General features: G+C 39.1%; 1 protein-coding gene and 1 long non-coding RNA gene across 2 annotated transcripts; one reads left to right on the forward strand and one right to left on the reverse strand.

The window, feature by feature from the left end:
- Positions 1–6,015: 6,015 nt before the first annotated feature.
- LOC148159647 (uncharacterized) lies at positions 6,016–10,827 on the reverse strand. The gene is made up of 2 exons (XR_015762837.1): positions 10,692–10,827; positions 6,016–7,553 (listed from the first exon to the last, which is right to left on the reverse strand). It is a non-coding gene; the product is annotated as an uncharacterized LOC148159647 (long non-coding RNA).
- A 40-nt stretch (positions 10,828–10,867) lies between these two features.
- cdk4 (cyclin dependent kinase 4) lies at positions 10,868–21,714 on the forward strand. The gene is made up of 8 exons (XM_014996213.2): positions 10,868–11,043; positions 16,714–16,948; positions 17,036–17,171; positions 17,266–17,433; positions 18,507–18,616; positions 19,545–19,595; positions 19,690–19,825; positions 20,971–21,714. The coding sequence occupies exons 2-8, from the start codon at positions 16,731–16,733 to the stop codon at positions 21,058–21,060; spliced, it is 909 nt and encodes a 302-aa protein (XP_014851699.2). The 5' UTR covers positions 10,868–11,043; positions 16,714–16,730; the 3' UTR covers positions 21,061–21,714.
- The last annotated feature ends 427 nt before the right edge of the window (positions 21,715–22,141 follow it).

Consider the following 22,141-nt stretch of genomic DNA (forward strand, 5'->3'; position numbering starts at 1 on the left):
GACTATAGAGCGCACCATGATATAAGCCACACCTACAAATTTTTAAAAAATATAAATAAATAAAATTAAATTAAAAAAAACCTGGACACGTGACACCGGACTATCCACCTTATTCCTATGCCCCATTATGCTTTGCGTGAATTATGGGACTTCGCTGCTAACCCCAAACGCCATTTGTTTACATGTTAGCAACTCGCTAACCGGCTTTCATGAGAGCTTTTAGGCTACAAAATATGCTATCAAAGCTTAAATGTGACAATATTGGTTTACTGCAACCTACAGCTAATGCGGGGAGGGATGACAACTTGAAGAAATTGCCACAATAGCATATTTAGCTACTTCTCTGACTCAGTTGCTTCAGCTGCGGTTTTCTTCCGTTGACTTTTTGTCCACACAATGAAATGAACAAAAATAAAGCATTTTGGGTTCTCTCTTCAAGTTTAGAATTTTTAGCCAAATTCTTTTTGTTTGCTTATCTGTCGGGAGGCGATGAAAACTACCGCTTTTGTTTTGGGAGCACGTTCAAAACACACTTGCTGCAGCCACAAATTAAACTTGGGCTGATTATTAGAGAACAGCCATGATCAGCACACAGAGATTCTTGAGAATAGGGACAAAACAGGTCCTATGGATAAAGCACAAAATTTGAATAAAATATACACAAAATATATATTTTTTTCAAATATCTGATTCAACTAACCTGGGTCATGTGAGCACAACAATGTATATTTTCCAGGTATTTGCTGAATATTTTTTTATTTTAAACATTGTAGTCGGTGGATGATGCCTGTAAAAACCCTTATCCAGGAGCAGAACTCAATACATTATAATAGTTTAACATAATTTAAAAAATACTAAAATTATATATTATGACAATTAAGTATAAGTAGTCATATAAATAATTATAGAGGTATCAATAAATTGAATTAAAAATATTTTTTATATATTTTCCAACTCCATTGAAATTTGTCCCTAGTTTTTGTCAACACCGTCAGAAATGAAAAGAATGTAAAAAAAATCAGGCATTATTGCGGGGCACCAGAACTTCTGAGGACCCCATGATCTCTTCCTTTGCTAAGAGGGCTAGTTAGCTCTGTTTTGTTATTCTTTAGTTTTTTCTTCTGTTTTATTCCTAAATTGCTTGTCACAACCATGATCTGTCAATACCATAACTGACAAAAATTACAAAACTTTGATGAAATTTTGTGAAATAAAAGCTTAATTTTGGTATAATGTAAAGATTTCATGGACCTGATGAGCTACAATATGGCCTCCTTCAGAATAACATCATATAAATTGAGGTAGTTTGGCTTTTTTTCAACTCCGTCAGATGTCAACTCCATCAGAGTTTTTCTGACTCTTTCAGTGAAATTGTTGTCAAATCTCACTTAAATGTGCAATTAATTCATTTTAATGTATTTTACATGAATTGCACTAGTTCACATGCATCAAGTTTTTCATTTTACTCACTAGTTTGTCACCACCTTCAGTTCTGTGTCAACTCCGTCATGCACTGTCAACTCCGTCAGATGGCCTTTTTGTTGTTTTTGGTTTTAAATAATATTTATTTTGTTTCTTGAGAAGTATTTGTCTGTAAAATGAGTAAAAATATCACTAATAGATACAGTCATTTTAAAAAACAAAAGAAGTGTGTAGTCCTGGCACAGTGTGCTACCAGACAGAATAGATCAAGGGAGGAACTGCAGATCCGACAGAACCTAAAACACCAGAAATCAGCATCTCTTCATCCCTCAGTCATCTCCTGAGGCTCATATGGTAGAACATTTTATTATTAAGTTTCTTATTGTGCTTTTAATCGACTGTTATGAGTTGATTATTTGCTTATTTAATGTATAATCGTATCAGCCAAAATAATATAAATGGTCATTTAGAGAACACACCATACTGAGAGATTAACAGTAAATATGTAAATATTTCCTACTTTAAAAAGATTTGTTAGGGCTTTCTGTTTGTTTTATTAAGAAATATTGACATATTAATTTAGTGTTCAGTGGTTATTTAATGTATTATTAATCTCAGACACAGACCTGCTGCCAATGGACGGTTCTAGATGGGGGCACACGGGGTACGGAAGAACTTATACTCAATAAATGTCTTATGTTAATACTCAGTGGTGGATTTTTTTAACCTTCACAATTTAACTGTAATATTTAATTAAATATTCCAGTGCTGCACTTTAAGCTGTTACATTGAGAGAGGATCAGACTTTCCATCTGCCAGGGATCTGCAGCCTGGATCTCTGCAGACACAAGTTGCTCTTTGGCTCACTTAATATATCAAATGTTGAAATATTGCTCTGTTTTTTTTTTTGTTTCTTTTTTTTTAAGTGTCCCCATGAAAAAGCACTGACTACCCATAGTGGTAAATTTGGTCTAGAACCAGCCTCCAAACCTAACTCCTTATTTGTATAAATATTTCAGTCATACTCTTTACAGTACCAGAATTTTCACATATGCTTTTGGAGCCCTGTTTGAGGACACATTTGATTATTAAATTAGGTATAATTATCAGTCACTCAGTACTTCAGCAGTTTACCAAATACTTTTTACAATTGCTTAATTAAACGTGCTTAAGGAGTGTTACTCTGATTGAAGTACAATTTTGGAGTACTCTATGTATGAATGATTGTTTTTTGAATTACTTTTTAAAAACAAAACATTGCCATAAAATATTATCTATCACTGCAGCAGCCATCCCGCCTAATAGCCCCTGCAGTACCCCATGAGAGTAGGGCAACATGTGCCATGGTGGGCGGCATATATATATATATATATATATATATATATATATATATATATATATATATATATATATATATATATATATATATCTCACATTGAGAGATGATGAGATACTTGAGATATATCATCATCATCAGGAGGCAGAGGACTAGTGAGTGTGAGAGCCACTGTCCTGGATGAAACATCCAAGATCCATAAATACATCAAGGACAAAGCCTCAACGGACGATGTGCTCAGCGAATGTCTCAGGCAATGGGGAACAGAAGACGAGATGCTAGAGGAACCATCATGGGAGGACAAGCCCCTACATGGGATGTACCACCGACAAATAACTGAAGTGGCTGATATCAGGAAATCCTACCAATGGCTGGAGAAAGCTGGACTCAAGGACAGCACAGAGGCCCTCATCCTGGCCGCCCAGGAACAGGCCCTAAACACCAGAGCAATAGAAGCTCAGATCTACCACACCAGACAAGACCCAAGGTGTAGGTTGTGCAAGGAGGCCTCTGAGACAGTCCAGCACATAACAGCAGGGTGCAAGATGCTGGCAGGGAAAGCGTACATGGAACGACATAACCAAGTGGCGGGCATAGTGTACAGGAACATCTGTGCAGAATATGGACTGGAAGCCCCGAGGTCAAAGTGGGGAACACCCCCAAAGGTGGTGGAGAATGACCGAGCTAAGATCCTGTGGGACTTCCAGATCCAGACAGACAAGATGGTAATAGCGAACCAACCGGACATTGTGGTGGTGGATAAAGAACAGAGGAAAGCCGTTGTGGTGGATGTAGCAATACCAAGTGACCACAACATCAGGAAAAAGGAGCACGAGAAACTGGAGAAATACCAGGGCCTCAGAGAGGAACTGGAGAAGGCCTGGAAGGTGAAGACCATATATATATATATATATATATATATATATATATAGAGAGAGAGAGAGAGAGAGAGTAGGCATAGGTGGACGCCTCCACGGTCCACCCATGCCTACTGGATCATTTCAGTGGAGATTTCAAACTGTGGCAGGAAGCCGGAGTGCCCGGAGAGAAACCTGCAAACAGGAAACCTGTCAAATCTTTTTACCTTTTGCCCCTTAAATTTAAATCAGACATGTTTGGTCCCAGTCACATTTCTCCAGCCTCAAAATGGTTACTAATTAGGTCTTCTAGGATGTTTTTCTTCTTCCGATGTTAATATTTTTAGCTCCTGTTGAGAAAATAAATTTAAAATAAGCTAGTTTTAAAACCTAACATGTCTTGATTCAAATGGCCTAGTTCGCCATCTTCCAGAGGAGGGGCTGGAGAAACTAACCTCTGTTGTTCTCAGTTCTTCTCATATATATAAATGAAGCCGTTGTTGGACATGTCTTCACTGCAGTCGCTGTCTGCAGTGAAGACATGCTCGTTTTCTGCCTTGACGGTTCGTTCTCCCTTATTTAAATAGCAGTAGAACTCTGTCAGCTTCGGATCCCCACAGATGACGGAGGACAGGTGGTACGTCTCCGTCCCACATTCTGCAGGGACCTCGATGGTCTGAGTGGCTTTTGTTTGGTACCTCCTGGTCACCCTGTGCAGAAAAAACACCAGGACCTTGTTATCGGCCAGACAGTGTTTTTTCTGCCAGGGTGACCCGCAGCCTGAACAACGGCGCTTGCATGCCAAATCCAACCAGTACTCCAGCAGTATAGATATACTGGTTGAGAATAATATTGGTGGAAGGGCAATCATGGCGCCGTTGTTCAGGAGCCTGAGGGAAGTGGCTCCACAGTTAGAGCAGAAGTCGTTGTCATACAACTCTCTATCTGTGTCGCCGCCAAACGAGTCCAACCAGACCAGAACAGACTCCAGCAAACTTTTTATGTCATAGTCCTTTCCCACACCTGACGGTAGCTTCCTCTCGCTCAGCTCCATCAGAACTGGGGAAAGGTCTTGTTGACAAAAATGTTTGCCGGGCTGACGGACAGCTGAGCGTATGAGCCTCCCACAGCTGGGGATGGACGATGCCTCCAGAAAAATCCTTTCCTGAGCGAGACACCGCTTGGTGACGCTCAGGTTCAGGATGCTCTGGAAAGCAGAGTTCACCCAGCTGTTCTGGAGCTCATCGGAGAACTTGAAAAAGTTCTCCTCAGCTTGTCCGGGTCCTGCAGATGCTGTCCTCCCTACAACTGGGAGATCCGAGCCAACGCCATCTACTGAATTAGGGGAACAGAAAACCTCGACTCCAACGGAAATCTTTAAATTTAGACGTGTTTTTCTTGGCAAAGGAGCAGCTCTGTTGTTATCTGAAATACAAAGTTCCCCATCCGGGGAACTTTGTATTTCAAGGGTCCCTGTGAACGTCCCCTTCAGAGGACTCTTCTTTAAGGATGGGACCAGGGAAACCAAAGCTTTGGCTGTCTCTTTACCCAGAGCTTTGGCTGCGAGATCAGCCGCAGACAAATCTTCCCCAGCCGGGTCAGATTTTTCTGCGACTGTTGTCTCACCCCCATGGTGTACCATCGTCTCTGGACAAACCTCCCCAGCCGGGTCAGTTTGTCCAGAGACAGTACAGTCGTCCTCTGTACTGTTTTGTACAGAGGACGAGATGGAGTCCGCGGTCCCATCGTCCAAAGCCTTTTCAGGACAAACCTCCCCAGCCGGGTCGGTTTGTTTTTTGGAAGTGGATGGAAATCCTGTCCAAAACAGATTGTCTTCTTCAGCCTTATCGTTTTCTTTGTTGCCATCCTTCCCAGGAAAGAAACGATCGCACACTTTCTTCATGCCGGTGGTCACGGCATATCCAATGCCCCAACCAACCGGGAATATCAGGGGAACAATCACCGTCGCAAAACTGAACATTGTTGCTTTATACAAACCTTAATCTCCAAGAAATGTCTGGATCCTGACTGATGCTTAGAGATTCCAGCATTCAAGCATTAGAACTTCTTTGATCTACTGTGATGTACGTCTATGACCTCATCAGTGAGCTCACTGGACTTCTGGCACAACTTCTTGCTTCTGATTGTTGCTATGGAAATGATCAGCTCAGCTGTGCATGACTCAAGCTGACATAAAGATTTAAATAAAACGTTATACTTTTTATTTATTTAACATGAAGAGATAAATACATTTGTATATGATTTAATTTTTGCTTTTGTGGTTTTCCATACCTGCTGTGGTATAAATGTTCTGAAGCCTTTTATCCACTATTATTTTAATTACTATTAATTCATTAGGATTATTCATGCATTAATCATTGCACAGTGCTAGAAACAGTCTGTGACTTATTATATTTATTTTTTATTAATTTTCGCAGACAATTTAATGCTGTGACTATTTTACCAAACATAAGAAACCCAGAACCCAGAAGTGCTTGTATTGCTTAATTCAGGAGCCTTGGGGATTAAAGGGCTTCATGATTGTATTTCAAAGGCAGATTTCAAAAACAACTCGGACAAGAGTTTGGGTCAGGTGCTATTCCAGGATGTAGACGTGTGAAAGAATCTCCACAATGTCAGTAACACAGAGTATGTTACTGACAATGTTGCAACTGGGACCCTGTACCTTAGCATCTTTACATTTCCTAAACATTATTTGTCATATTTGCATACATACGGTTGAGAAATAATAAAAAAAATTATGGGAAAATTAAAACTCATTTTGTCCCTATTCTCAAGAATCACTGCACAACAGTTACCCGAGCTCCACAAGGGCATCTTACGACACTTTCCAGTGGAAAGTTGCTCTCTATAACAGGTTAATGTGTGATTCGACTCGGTTCTAGTCCAGTGGGGAGATTCTCCGTATTGCGGTCTGGAGCGCAGCAACTGCGGTTATTTCTCCGCTGCAACGGAAAACCTCGAGGTGCTGGTTGTGATGGACTAAATAATCCCAGATTTTTTATTTTGTCTTATAAATACATTTTACTGGCCCAATTATAATGACAAATACTCAGATCATGAACTTTATTATTTTTTAAACTGAAACGAAAAATAAAATACACATCACACCAAGCTGTGATGTGTATAAAGCACACATATGATGTGTGCTTTATTTTTCTTCTGAGGATTTTAGAGTTTTAGAGTTTTTAATGTTTTGTCTGTGCATTATAAGCTGGGAGTTGCCACAAAATTTCACTGTAGTTTCATATTGACTTCAAAGAAGCCTGTAACATTAGAACATTTTTGGCATTGATGTCTGTTTTTACTTAAACAAATCTCATTATTTCTCAACAGTGAGGTGTTTTGGTCGTGTCCTGGAACTGGTAAACAGACCTGGGTGGGGCATAGAAGGGAAAATGGGTGGACTAGGACAGAAACTACAGTCTGAAAGGCCGTTGCTCAATCGTTGATTTGCATCTGCATCGGTCCCAGAAACTTCCTTTAAATATGAAAGCCTCTCCTAGGCCCAAGGGGATGGGGGTGAAAGGGCAATACAGACTCACATAGTTTGGTAAATTCTTTGCAGGTCCCTACAATTTCCCATTCTGACAAAAAACCCTTGCTGATAGCCTTCAATCTCTAAGCGCACGGCAGCGTTAGGTATCAATAGCTGTAGAAAATCCCACTTTTCATGCAGTGTTAGTGGATATAAATTAAGCCCATCTGATTGTTGATTTACCAACAATTTCTACATCTAAATCATGGAGTGACTGTGGAGGAGAACAACTCCCTTTCAACAGGAAGGAACAGAAGTATGAGTTTTGTGACTGCAACGTGATCGACCGAGGGTTGAGAGGACAGAGCCGACAGAAGCACAGGTCCAGGGATACAGTCAGAGCTGGAGCCAAACTGAATAACTGTGCCTGGAGAGATTTCTGTTGAAAGAAAAATAAAAGAGAGAACAGAAAGTCAATGGCAAATGTGATGCTTTTTTTTATTGCATCATCATGTGCAATAGAAATATGCAAATCAAAATCATAAAATGCAGAATGCCTCAAAACATTCGTGCCAAAACCTCTGACCACAGAGGCTTTACGGTCAGATCTGGATGGTAGAAAATAAACAAACAAATGAGGAATCAATCAAAGCGGGAAACGTTTCTGTTACCCAGGTGAACAAGTGAGTGTGACGGAGTGAGTTTATGAGGTGCTGGCTGGAGCTTACAATGGTGTGGATTATGACACATTGTTACAATCTGTAAAGTAATGAACAGATAAGAAAGAAGGAGTGTAAGGAGGTAGGTGAAGATCTTCAGCGAGATAACAGAAGATCCAGGGGCGGCGAGTCGGCTGTGATTAGCAAAATCACAAACTGCTTTCAGCGCTTTGCATGTCTCAGTCTGTAATTTTCCTAAAAATCATAAAGAAAGAATACTTAAATATTTAATTGTAAAAAACAAAAAATGCTGAAAGTGTATGCACTGTTGCCCTTAATAAAAGAAACTGTATTTTTAATCATCAGCCCACTTTCTAAGGTTGATAACAAAGCTTATTTAAACTACAGTTTTAGAGCCCAGTCAGGTCATTAAATATATTTATAATGGTGCTTTGGATCGAGATTAACTCTAAAGAGTAAAAGTGAATTAATCAGAATGAAAGTCTGAACTTCAATCAAACCATGTCTGGACTAAAGTTAGTTTCTTAATTATTTCACTCTTTAGTTGCAGAATGAGGCTGAGATGAGGCTGCAGCGGACATCCAGGATGAGGGTTTTAATCAGGGGTGATGTTAATTATTGATCTGTGGGCTGCCAACTCGAAATCTCCTGCAGCAACAGCAGCAGCAGCTGCATTCAAGAGGAAATCCACATGAGAGGCAATCTTGAAAATGTTCAGTCATCTTGCACAGATAAAATAAATACATCAGCATTTAGGTTTTGATGCACATTATTAGATGGTTGATGGATTTCATGTTACTTTCTGAGCTTTCGTTCTTCCATTTTCCAGTAGCATCTTTATCATGCATGGCTTCAACAACTGCCATAGTTATTCACATGGTTTATCAAACCCACGGCTAGTTGACAGTTGCAGTGATTTTAAAAACCAGCTTTTGGTTTCATGTCTGCACGATCTGGAAGTTATTTTTCCGCCCCCAGCTTGAACTTAACACGTAAATCTTTAGCTTAGTAAAAACTTGTAAAAAGCCTTGAAACAAATTTGCCTTTTATTGCAATAAACTGTGTGCATATAATCAGCTGGGTGAAAAAACACGCACAAAGAGATCATTGTTGAAATAATGTCAGCAGCCTTCGAGCTGTTCCTTTGAAATTAAATTCTTTTGAGTTATTTTTACCACTGTTCTGAGTAAATTCTTTAAATGCATAAATAGTAGACCACATTTTTTTATTTTTCTGGGATGAAAATATGGCATTATGCGACTCGGAGGTCTGGTTCTATGGGCCACTAAAGAGCCATTAACTTCAACGAGTGCATGTATGCATGGTTATTGTGCAACCATGCATAGTGAGCAGGAAACTCTGCTTGCCAAATTGGCAAATGCTAAATCCTATCAAATAATGCTTCGAAGCAGCACTTCGATTACAATACAGGGATCGCCTGATGGACTCACTGTAGCAGAATTATCGCAAATGTTGAAAAGAGTAATGAAATCACACAAAATTTAATCAAAGACAGCTGAAGGTTTCAAGGCCCAGTTGTAATGCTGTTAAAACGCAGACTGATTGGGTCACATTTACAGACAAGGCTGTCGTTTGCAGCTGCTCCCTTCCTCCCACATGTTGAAGTGCTGTGAAAAGGTCTGGAAGTGCCGTCGTTCTCGCTGTTCTGGCCTCCGTCGGCTCCTCACAGTGTGGGGGGTTTTCCTGTCCTCTCGCATGCAGCAGGAGCTCAAATGCATGAGCCACGGCTGGGGAGATAGCTGTAAAAGCTCCAAAAGACTCTAAATGGATTTGTTGTGCAGGACACAGAGCACTTAAGCTGTGACCGTCCAACTGGGATTTTATTTATAGACGACCACAAGTCTACCACTGTGGTTCAGCCATCACGAGTCGTGGAGGCGGACACTTCAGTCACTCTGAAACCAAGCAGCCAATTAAACGACAGCAATTATAACTTTAAGTAAAAAAAACTTATTATTAATCAGAGTCACAAACCCAAACTGAATTCAGTCCATTTCTCCTTTAATCTGGACTCCATCTTTGCCAACCTTATTAAATAATTTAGGGGCTGTTTTATGGTGTCTCCTTGATGCTAGTTTTAGATGACTTTAACTAAAAAAACACACACGCACAATCCGTGTTTTAAATAATCCAAATCCTTCAGAATATAAATCGCAGTAGTCTTTTCCCCAAAGACAGTCTATGTAAGCAAAAAGATCCTACATCCAGAACAAAACAGGTAATTTCTCACAACATTTTGTCCCATATAAGGATGTTTTCAGACCTAAAAACTATTTTCAAAAATGCATCAAAAATGTCAATGAAATAAATGTGCATGTAATGTGGCTCCCAAACCTGTCCGTTGATAGAAACGGACAGGTTTCTATCAACAAGTAATGCAGTGCATGCAAGAAGGAAACATTTGCTTTGTGAGGAAAACGTAAAGGCCAGCCTGGAGTTTGTCTCAGAGAATGTAGACAAAGACCAGGACAACTGGAGCAATGATATCTGGACAGATGAGTGTAAATCTGAATTATTGTGACACCAGAACAGAAAGCACGGAGGTGGAAGGGTTATAGTGTGTTAGGTGTGACTAAAAGTTGGAATTATGCCTTTTGATCTCATATTTATACATTTAAATCTAATATTTATGACTTTAAATTACATAATTGTAATTTCAAAACTTGTAATTATATCCGTGCATCTCATAATTATGACTTTGTACATTTAAATTAAAATGTCCATTGTCTTTTATTTGACTGAATATCAAAATCAAAATATTCACTGCTTCTCTCTTTTAAAGTCGAGATTGGAACTCTGAATCCCGTTATTGATTTGCAAATCAAATTTATAACCTTTAAACTCATAAACACGACTTTGGAAGTCAAAATGCTGACCTTTCATCTGCTTGTATTTTCTTCTTTCAGGTGAAGGGTCCGTTTAAAAAGCATAGCCTGCCTTTGGTTTCGTCTCAGTTCATGAATTTGAAACTTTCTTCCCTTCATTTGCTTGGCTCCGCCTCCGTCGCCGCGTTGATAGAAGCAAAACGAAGACCAGCGAAAACAGACCAGCGGTGGAGGGGCTGGAGACGCATCGGCTGATTGGCCTCTGATCAGCGGAGGAACCGGGTCCCGACCTGCCCAGCGCTGCCTCGGTTCTGTTCCGGATTAATACGTGGCAGAGTACCGAGCATGTCCCGCTCACTGAGCTGAAGTCCCCGCCGCTGAAGGAGAGGAGAACCAGGGCGAGGTGAGTTACTGTATCTGGGTTATTGTGCGTGTCAGTGCAGCAGGGGTTGTTTATTCTGTAGGGAAATAAAAGTTTCACTCGGCGGTCCGTCTCCTGCGCCTCCGGGCTCAGCTGGTCTCAGGGTTTCTGCTCCGCCACGTCAGGCCACATGTCTCAGCAGCGGCCGCTCAAGTGTGCGTGGCCTGCTGTTGCTTCACTTTTCTTCAGTTTAATTAACAAAGGAGCGCCATGGAGCAGCAACCACGTGTCGGCGCTGGCCCCGCGGAGCCCACGCTGCCTCCGCCCACTAGCCCCACTGTGTCACCGGCCTGCCTCTCCTCAGCCAGGAAACTCAGTCAAACAGCTTCCGTTTATCAGATGATCAATACTTTCTGCTGGCTGACCTGCCCTGCGCTGATCGATAGCTGCCTTTTGGCGCTCGGGTTTGGTAATCGGCTCAGAGAAAACTTCCAGATGTTGTTTCTGATCGGATCAGGTCTGAGCTGAGCTGTAAGTCAGCAACAGGAAATCTGGAGATGTTTTCAAGATGAGAGGTCACGACAATCCCCAGAAGAACTGCAACCCCATGAGAAAAGGGAAATGACTAAAAGTCGTCTGGAAAACAAACGATTTGGTCTTATTTGCAGTTCTTGCCTGGAGTGAAAAAAGAAAGTGTAATTTACTAAACTTTTAGCTTATTTATTTCAAACATGTTCACAATTCAAATACCATGATATGTAATTTAGATATTTGTTTGAAAGCGAGGTAGGCAGAAGTATAAACTTATTTAAACCTACGGTTTGACCTTTTATGCCTTACTTTGCATATTTGTTTAAAGAAAAGTAAACATGGAAACTAAAATAAATCAACAAATTTATCAGACAAATGTCTTTCACGACAGAGAGATAACATAACGCATATCCACCAAAAACAGTCTTTATGAGAATGCAGTCAGTTTCACCCTTTCTCCACCATCGACATCCATCTTATAATCAATAACTTGTGTATATTTTATTTTAAACTGAGTTATGTCTTTACATTGTTTCAATTCAGCATTTAACCCTTTCCATGAATTCACTCCATACACGGATACACACGTATTTTTTCTTGCATGGATTCTTTGCTTTTTAAATCTCATCTCTAATCCTAAATTATTTCAATTTTCAATTAAGTTGATAAACAGAATTTTAACATTTACTAAGGATTTCCATTGCACCGTATTTCCATTGACTGTATTCCAAATCAGCTGACTGGTTTAAGCGTTTGCATTTTTGTTTTTAAGTTTTTTAATCTGCAGTCTTTTACTTAAAGGGTATTTTCTTTGTGACTGCAGCGTGCAGGGGAACTGAATGTTGATGTCAGGATGTGAAGTCACTTATCTTCACTCTTATCCTCAACATTTCCCCTCTAAAGTCAAAAGAAGCTCGTGTCCAACCTCGAAACATTTCCCACACGCCACAACACCGATGCGAAACAAAAGAAGGGAGAAATGAACCAGATCTGGTGCAGAACGACTCTATGTCTATCGCCTGCATTAATATTTTGCACAAAGAAATTAGACAATTGCAGTAGGAAACCGGGACACAATTGACACCTTTAATCTGTTAGGATGATTAGAATCTCAGCCGGCAGGATGAACCTTCCAGCATCAAGCTGACCTTTCCGCAGATGAATGCAGAAGCACAGAAGCCCACCTCATCCGGCCGCCTGGCGTTCAGCTTGTTGGCCTCAGGAAACCCACTATAATCACGCTTTTCCTCCTCTCAATAGGTCTTTTTCAACCAATTAAGTTCATTTGAGTTTGAGGTGATAAATGTTCTGTTGTACTAATAAAACTCAATATCTAATAGATTTTACTAAGCATGAATTTTACCATGCAGATGTTTTAATGTCTTACTTCAAATTCAAATGGTAACGGACCATAACTCTTTTTTTATTAATATCACCAAAAAAAAAAAAAAAAATCAACGTGCTAATGCTCCAGACATTTTTTTCCCCTGATCTGTGTTAAGATTCAGTGTGAAAACTCTCACATTAAATCAAACTAATAGAGCTTAACATAAACTCTGCCCTCAAGTGTCCAAACTATTGAATATAGGAATAGTTCTTCAGACAATCATGAAGAGTAGGTAATAAAACTTAAAAACAAAATTTGTTAAAAAAAAATGCTTTTTTGTTTTTAATTTTTAATCACTTTTGTGGATTTTTTTTAATTTTTGGACTGCCAAAACAAGTCCAAAATAAGTAAATACAAAAGTTGACATCTACTCTAGTAAAAAAAAAAAATTTTTAAATGTATTTTATAATGATAAACAGTCAATCAGACTGTGACCCATGTTGCATAGTAAAAAAATCAACTAATGTGAACAGAGTAAATGCAGCCAGAACCGCCATACTGTTTGCATTGAGCTTATAATGTTTTGTAGTTTTTTTCGTTGCTGAGTCGATTCTCCAATCCATGCCTCCATTTTGTTCCCACACGTGGTCAGCTCGTCTTGACCAACTCGCATTCCTGTCTTCATGCGTTCATGCTCAACCACTGATTTGTCTTTTAGATTCTCTTGAAAATAGTCATTTGGATTAATTATTGCAATAATGATTCATCCCAAATGAATCATTATCCAAAGATTCCAAGAGAGTCTTTTAAGTTTCTCTTGGGAATAAAGTCATTTAGATTAATTGTTACAATGAAAACACTTAACATTTTGATTGTTAAAAATGTTTTGATGTAAATTAGGAAGTTTTAAATTACACTGTCTGATTCAAGACAAGACTGTGTCTGGGTTTACGTCCGTCAGAAAATTAAAACATGACATTAAACCTACTTCTGCCAGGGGTATGATTAGTTTTGGCCGTAGCTGTATATGGGAGTTTTGTTCTGTTTCATAATCTTGCAGACATGAAAACAGTCTGACACAACTTTCTTTGCGCAAGAGGAAGAAGTGTGGCATCTTAATGAAGCTTCTCTGCCCCTGCAGCCAATAGTGTTCATTGTGGTTTGCAGATATTATCTCTAGTATGTGAATCTGCGGAATAAACAGTTACCAGGTTCTTGAGATCTTGAAACATTTGCTCAAAGTTATGCTGGCGCTGGATCAGTTTGTGTCTTTTCTTCCAAAGTGATGCAAGTATAAAGCCAGTCGGTTGTTGCCGTTTGGCCCTGTTGCTCTGTCTTTTTTGTGTACCCATGTCTGGGCTACATTGGGGTCAGTCAGTGGTTCTCAAGGCTTAATGAAGGTCTTTAATTTGGGCTTTTATACAACTTGGTTTCTTTTCGTTCATTGTCAGACCAGTTTATGCCATTTTTCTCTAACTGTGTTTGATTAAGGCTCTACATTTCTTCTTTTGGCCACTTTTCTACTTTTTTGCACAACATGTTGTCACTCTCCAGGAACAAGGACCGGCTCCTGTGCCGGTCCTTGCACAATATTTTATTTAAGTGTTTTTACAACCTCATAAACAAAAATAGCATTTGCTCAACCAGCCTTTATTCAGTGTATCATTTTTTTCTGCCACGTATGTTTTCGTCTCTTCTGTCAGTCTTTCCATCTTCTTTTCCTTTTGTCCTTCCATAAACGTTTGAGTTTTTGTCTTCTATGTTTCCTTCATCTTTTCTTTCTGACCTTACTCTCCTATGTATCTCCTTGTTTCCCTCATATTTTCCTTGTGTCCATTCTTTAAGTCCTCGTCTTTCCTTTCCATCTTCTGTCCTTTATACTGTCCTGATGTTATGCCTCAATCCTTCCGTCTTCACGTCCTCTTCCTTTCTTCATTCTTTTATTGTGTCCAGTCTCTCTTGACCCTGACATTCCTTCTTTCTGTGCATATTGCCTCTCTTCCTTGCCTCCTTCCTTCTTCCTGTCCTTCCATTCTTCTCTGTTTGGTCCTTTCAGTCTTTGTATCCTACTTCGATCCCCTTGTCATTCTTTTCTTCTGTATGTCCTTCACCCCTTCCATTTTTTCTATCCCTCCTTGTCCTTCAGTCTTTCCATCCTTCTGTAGTTGCTCCCTCTTTGTGTCTTTTCTTCCTGTTAGTTTTGATGTGTTTTTTTTTTCTTCTCACAGCCAGATAAGCAAACTTGGTGGCACCAAGTAAACGAGTCACTCTTTGGTTACCTAGCAACAACTTGCACTGCAGCAGTTTAACGTTTTGTCACGTTAAACGTTAAAAAGCAACGGTGTGACGTGAAAACTGTGGATCAGACCAGAAAGGTCATGCCCCCGGTTTGGCAGCATTTCAGATATTCAAAGCAAAAAAAAAATAAATAAATAAATAAATCAAATAATTAATGTTATTTTTTTAAATAAATATTTAAAAAAAATATTGAGTCAGTCTGGGAAAATCTGGAGCTATTGTATAAAGAACTACAAAGTCTGATCAAATTCTTAATATCTCTTGACGTATTGGACTATTGACATTTGTAATGTAACCTCTTAGAAGTAAAAAAGATGTAATGAGTACAGTAGCTCAACATGTTTGCACAGTACTGTCCTGAAACGTGAACAATGTACCACAGTGCACAGGAGGCGGATGAAATCAATTAGAATGAAGCATTGAAAAATAAAATACCCTCTAGAAAGTAGTCTGCAAGAAGACTTTCTAGCACAAGTCTCCTTGCAGACTTCTAAATGTCTGTTTTTTCCCACAATGACACATTGGTTTTGTCTTCAAAAAAGATCAGCAGTCGGTTAAAAGATAAGATCCCACATAAGGTTGAGTGTTACTAGTTACCAAAGAGGAAGGGTGGATCAGCCTTTATCAGTGACTCTTTAACTCGGCAGCATGACAGCTGCTAGTGATTAGGTGAGCAAAACGGGCTGCAGCAAGACCTGCAGGGACATTAGCCTTGTGTCTCACATGTACGAAGGTGTGTGTTCACTTCCTTTAGTGCGATTGATCACTGGTCCTGGTGTGTAAAGGATTCCTCTCCTGCTAGTTTGGAGGAGGTGGATGGGACATAAGTGGGTGAAGATAGGTTGGGGCTCTGGCTGAGCCAACCAGTAAGTCCACCAAACTGGTTTGACTAGAAAGGGGTGGGAAGACATTCCCACAGATTTGTTTGCTTCATGTTTACGATGTGAAGCAAACACATTTTAAGGTGTTCTGTTGGAGATCTGGTTACTCTGGAACACAGATCTCTGGACTTTTCACAAAAGGCTCTACATAACTTTGATTAAAAATAGTAAAGAACAAACTGCTGTTTTTAAATGTGAATACAGCAACTGCAGGTTTCAGGAGCTTTTTTATTGTAATAATTGCACTGAATGTCCACAACAAAGTGCCATTAAAATAACCAGTAGTATTTCTTTGGATACATTTTATATTCGCTTTACCTCAGAAGAATGAACTCTGACCTGGGATTGAACTACCATTAACAATATAAACAATAATTGTGTATTTCTTTGCATTTCTCAGTCTTATAAACCTTAGCAACATGTAAAACAACAGATGTTAAGCAGTGCCGATATAATGAAACACAGACCATCAAAAGTAAACGGTGCACGGCCAACCAGTCCTCCAGATTCATAATTCTCACTTCAGATTACTTCCCAGTTGACTTAACCTAGTGGAATGCAATCTCTGCCTTCAACAAATGTAAAATATGCATGAAATAATCTTTTTATAGTTGCACGAAGTGCTTCATGTTGTGCTCTGTAACGTCTTTACGCTGATGACGTTTTGTTTTACAGCCTGTTTGAATGCGATCATGGCCAATTGCACCAGCATGCAGTATGAACCTGTGGCAGAAATTGGAGGCGGCGCCTACGGGACGGTGTACAAGGCCCGTGACACGGAGAGCGGGAAGTTTGTGGCCCTGAAGAACGTGCGCGTACAGACGGACCAAAATGGGCTTCCGGTCTCCACGGTCAGAGAGGTGGCTCTGTTGAAACGAATGGAGCAGTTTGATCACCCCAACGTCGTCAGGTAGCGTTGTTAAAGGATTTGTTTTTATTTCGCTGTGTAATTGGTATGATAACGTCACTGGAGACGTGCTTTCCTTGTTGATTCCAGGCTCATGGACGTGTGCGCCACCCAGAGGTCGGACCAGGAAACTAAAGTCACTTTGGTGTTTGAGCATGTGGACCAAGATCTGAAGACGTACTTGGCGAAAGCTCCAGGTCCAGGATTATCTGCTGGCCGCGTTAAAGTGAGAACTGGCAATAATAGTCAAGTTTAATGTAGTTTAAAAAGCGTTAGCTTCAGCCTTAGCTTCAGTTTAGTAACCCCCCTTGTTCTTGCAGGACTTGATGAGGCAGTTGCTGTCCGGCCTGGCGTTTCTTCACTCTAACCACGTGATGCACAGAGACCTGAAACCTGAGAATATCCTTGTGACCAGCCAGGGCCAGGTGAAGCTGGCTGACTTCGGCCTCGCCAAGATCTACAGCTGCCAAATGGCTCTCACTCCTGTGGTAAAAACTGCTACATCATTGTCCTTTCTGAAACATACAGTGTTTTTTTTTTTTGTTTTAGAGATTTTCTTCTTCTTTTCTTTAATTTTTGCATTATGCAACATGCAAACTCAACTTTATAATTAAGGTTATTTGTTAAAGGATGAAAGTTACTGAGTAAATAAGTTAAAATGTTAAGTTATGTAGTGAGTTATTATACAGTTAAGTAAATAACAGTTCATCAAATATGTAGTGTCTAATATATCTAATATTTCATGTTTTAGCAGATACTTTCCGAGAAGAGTCTAGTTCTTGGTAATATATCAAATATTTCTTAAAATGTTACTTAATGAAAGTTGTTGTAAAGGTGAAGAGGTTCCAATTGAGTTTATTTATTATATTAAAAGTATAATGTTCAACAGTATTTTGTTCACAGCATTTAGATGACAGCTGCTATAAATATCGATAAAATGTGATGTTGAAATGTGTTGGGTAATTATCGATGAATTATCAGATCCCTTATTAAAGGGTTCAGGCTGTGTGGATGTTTTACAATCTCAGTTCCCACAAATAAGTTTGTTTGATTCAACCTGGAAAAAATGCACTGCTACAAGATTGGACCTTTAATAGTTTCTCACTCAGAGTATTACGTTTCTTTTTTTTTTTTTTTTTTTTCTCCAACTGATCCACACAGTTTCAGTCCAGGAACACACTACAAAAGGATGTTTACATTTTGCACCGATTAGTGTAATAAATCACAGCAGGCGAGACGTTGTGCTGTTGTTGGTATTCATCACGTTTCTTTCAGTGGGTGACAAACGAGAGCTAACAGCCAAATCAGCAGCTCTGTGAGGGAGCGCTGCAGCTAAATGCACCCCTCAGCATTTTAGCATGCTTACAAGTGGGAATTTAGCAGGTGATGTTTTCCAGTTTTATATTAAAACCGATTTTTTTTTTTTTGTGTATGTGGAAGTTGATAAAGTCCATAAATTACTATTTAAATGTCTTGTTGTTTATTTATGTCCTCAGACACTCATTATCGTAAGTGTGTGTAAATATTTGTACTTGATGCTCCTGGACTCTGTGTCTCTCAGGTAGTGACTCTGTGGTACCGGCCTCCAGAAGTTCTGCTGCAGTCGTCTTACGCCACTCCTGTTGATATTTGGAGCACCGGCTGCATCTTTGCTGAGATGTTTAGACGCAAGTAAGTTTCCCGTGTCGCAAAGGTGTTAGTCGTTTTCTGTGTTTTTTTTTTTGTTTCATTTTTATTTGCAGAGTGAATTCTATATATATATTTTTTCAATATAGGGACTTGTTTTGGTTTTAATTTATAATTTTGAATCAAAGTGAACTTCTTAGTCTGAACTAGAGAAGCACACGATTATGTAGTTCTTCTTTTGGAGTCTGTGCAGAAATTCTGGAATATTTACGTCACACGTGAAATCGACAACGTCTGATCTCCTGCCTGCGCCTGACAAAGTGAAAACAGTGTGTCTGTGCGTTTAAAATGGACGTAAAAAACGAGTTTATCTCTCCTTAAAGCCGGTTGTGTAATAGCAGACATTGATATTTTATCACAGTTCCACACCTCTTCCAAATAAGCTTGTAAATAATGCACAAACAATCGTTCGCTTTCTCATCATATTTATAGTGATCCGGACAGCTGAAGTACAGATGTATTTTTACATAATCATAATTTTTGATATCATGTTGATGCAAACTCTTAGAAAAGCGATGTACAGATGAAAGCAGCAAATATTTTGGAGAGAAAAACTTGAAGCAACATCTCCCAGATGAAGTTAGAAGTGCACAGTAGCGCCATCTTGTGGTGAAAAGTGATATTAAAGAACATAAATGGGTCAGAGATCTAAATGCCAGCGGCTTTATTGCTTTGTGAACCGTTGATGCCAAAAATGATGATTTTTTTTTTTTTTATTAAAAAAGGCTCAAAGTTTTCTTACATAATGTAATATACTTGGTGCACCGTTTTATTTTCACTGGACTTATGTTTGATTCAAATGTTTGAGGCTTGTGAAAGAAAATCCTGGTCTAATTGTTCAATTATTTCAAAAAGTGCAATCAGTCCTTGTTTTTGGTAAAGCTTCTTCTTCTGTTTATTTATTTTTTTTTAGACCCTTGTTCTGCGGAGAATCGGAAATGGACCAGCTTGGAAAGATTTTCGAGTGAGCGCCACACACTTTCTCCTCACCTCCCCGACTAAAACAGGCGAGCTGCTCACGTATGCAGTATATATTAAACACTTCTGTGCTCTTTCAGAGTTATTGGCTTGCCGTCGGAGGACGAGTGGCCGACCGATGTTACAGTACAAAGAAAAAACTTCCCCCCTCCCAAGGCGCGTCCAATCACCGACTTTGTTCCCGAGATAAATGAGCAGGGGGCTCAACTGCTGATGGTAGGCCTCATTGTCAAAAATTAAGGTTAACTTTTGTACTGCATCCAGAGCTGAAATCAAGATAACAGACAAACTTGTTAAATAAGATGAAGAGTGTGATTGATGGAGCGTTTCTTAAAATAACTGTAATTAAAAAGTTGCTAGACTTGAACAGCGTAGTTTACGTCTGCTAAGACGCCCTTCACACCAGATTAAATGTGCCCTCCAGGATCTCAAAAACCACTGGAAATGTTCTGGATCATGGCAAATATGGGACACCTAATTTCATTGTGAAATTCAAATAATAATAAATAGTAAGATTTCTGACTTTACTGCTCTCCCTGCCAGTAATAATGCATTGTTATGTTTCCTTATAGTATTTAATTAATTAATTTATTTAAACCGTTTTTTTAAAAGCAAGAAAACAGAGTAATCGGTAGGACAACAGAAGATATGTGCATAGATAACCAAGAAACAAATAACTGGCTTACTTCTACTTTTCTGTTTGAAAAGCAGTAAGAAGAAGTGAATGCTTATTTAATCCTACCTATTATCATACCAGATTTATGTGGGAGGTTTCTGTACCTCCATCAATTGGGACTTTAATTAATTTAATTAATTGGGACTTTAATTACCTTATGAAATGCATTATGGGAAGGCGGCGTTGAGGTTTCCGGACAGATTGCAGCACATTGTCTTGTTGCTCAGCAATTTTAACCTTGTGTAGGACTTAGTCTTCATATTTCATCGATTGCTACTGCGCTCCAAATACAATGCAGGGCTTTTTTTTTTTTTTTTTTCCAGATTTCTAAGAAACATTTTGCATTTTAACCGCAGCCTGAAAGTTTCCCAACTCCCTTTCCCCTCCCAGCAACCAGCCTACAAGCAGAATGTGGAGTTTTGTGTGCAATGCACTCTTCTATAGGAAACCCAGTGTTGTCTGAGCTCTACTTACAAAGTTCCTGAGGGTGTCTCATATTTTTCCATGGATCGTGAACTGACCAGTTTTAGCTTCTTAAAAAGATCCTGTCACTTTTAGCACACTCCTTTCTCAATTCTTGCTGACTTTTAATGTCGACAAGGACGTGTCGGTCACAGTGAGGTCTTGTTAAACAAAGTGAGATATTATATTACAATTCTAACATTTTCTGTTTTTCTCCTCACAGCAAATGCTGACCTTTGATCCTTTGAAACGGATATCTGCCCTCAAAGCTCTAGAACATCCATATTTTCAGGAGGAGGAGAAGAAAAGCTGAAATCGGACTGTAGAAACACGCATAAGAATGCAACAGTGTCTTTAAGCTTAGGATTTTATCAATGCATTTTCTTTTTAGTACAGCCTGTGTTGTAAAATTTCACTCTGATATTCCTGGATCAGGAGGAGAAGATAACATTACTGGCTTCTGAACTTTTCACAATTACAGATGTTACGATCACCAACAGTACCGGTGTTTTAAAAATGCAAAACATCTGCATGGACTGGTATCGTCTCATCTGCAGCGCTGCTCATTAGTCTGAAAAATGCCTACCCTGATTTTTATAATGTTTTTTGTGATACTTCTCCATCTGAACCAAGAACAATGCAAGTCTGAGAGGACCTATTAGCTATAGAAACGTTAGTGACAACCACTGTATTCAAATCACGAGAAAGCAGTTAAAATAACATGCACAATTTTAATAGTACTGACATGGCTCTGTAATTTTTCAAAAAAAAAAAAAAAAGTGTTTTTTTTTTGTGAATTTCATTTCAAGTTTTATTTTGGTTACACAAGGAAAACGATCTGAAACCAACCAGCACTGGGACCACAAATAAGTCAGACCTGATTCCATTACTGTGGGATACAATTTCTGTTTTACTTTAACAATGATCTATACAAATGAATAAATGTGAACGATGCATAATAACTGAACCAGACTATTTTTTTTACTTGGCACACAAAAGATAATATAATGCAGAAAGTCTGCAAGATGCCTGTGGTCAGTGTTCAAAGCTTTTAGTCTCCAAGCAGCAACCAAATCTCGTAGTTCATTTTAAATATGCATGGATAAAAATGTTAAATATGTTGGGAAGCTGTTGTTACTTGGAGTGGATCAGTCAGAACATGCAAACTCCATGAAGAAAGACCCCAGGCCGGGATTAAAAAGCATCAGGACTACCAACTGCACCAATGTGCAGCTCGAGGCTTCAAATTGAACCTGCGAATCAGGGCTGTTCTACTTTAAGTATGACGCATTGGAAGCATTTAAAAACAAAATACAAGTTACTGACTTAATTTAGTTTAAATTATTCTTTGAAGTTATAAATGCTGACCCATTAGAAAAAAAACACTACAACTC

The sequence above is a fragment of the Poecilia mexicana genome, unplaced genomic scaffold, assembly GCF_051168715.1.
Source record: "Poecilia mexicana isolate PSO_F unplaced genomic scaffold, ASM5116871v1 scaffold_5, whole genome shotgun sequence".
Classification (NCBI taxonomy): domain Eukaryota; kingdom Metazoa; phylum Chordata; class Actinopteri; order Cyprinodontiformes; family Poeciliidae; genus Poecilia; species Poecilia mexicana.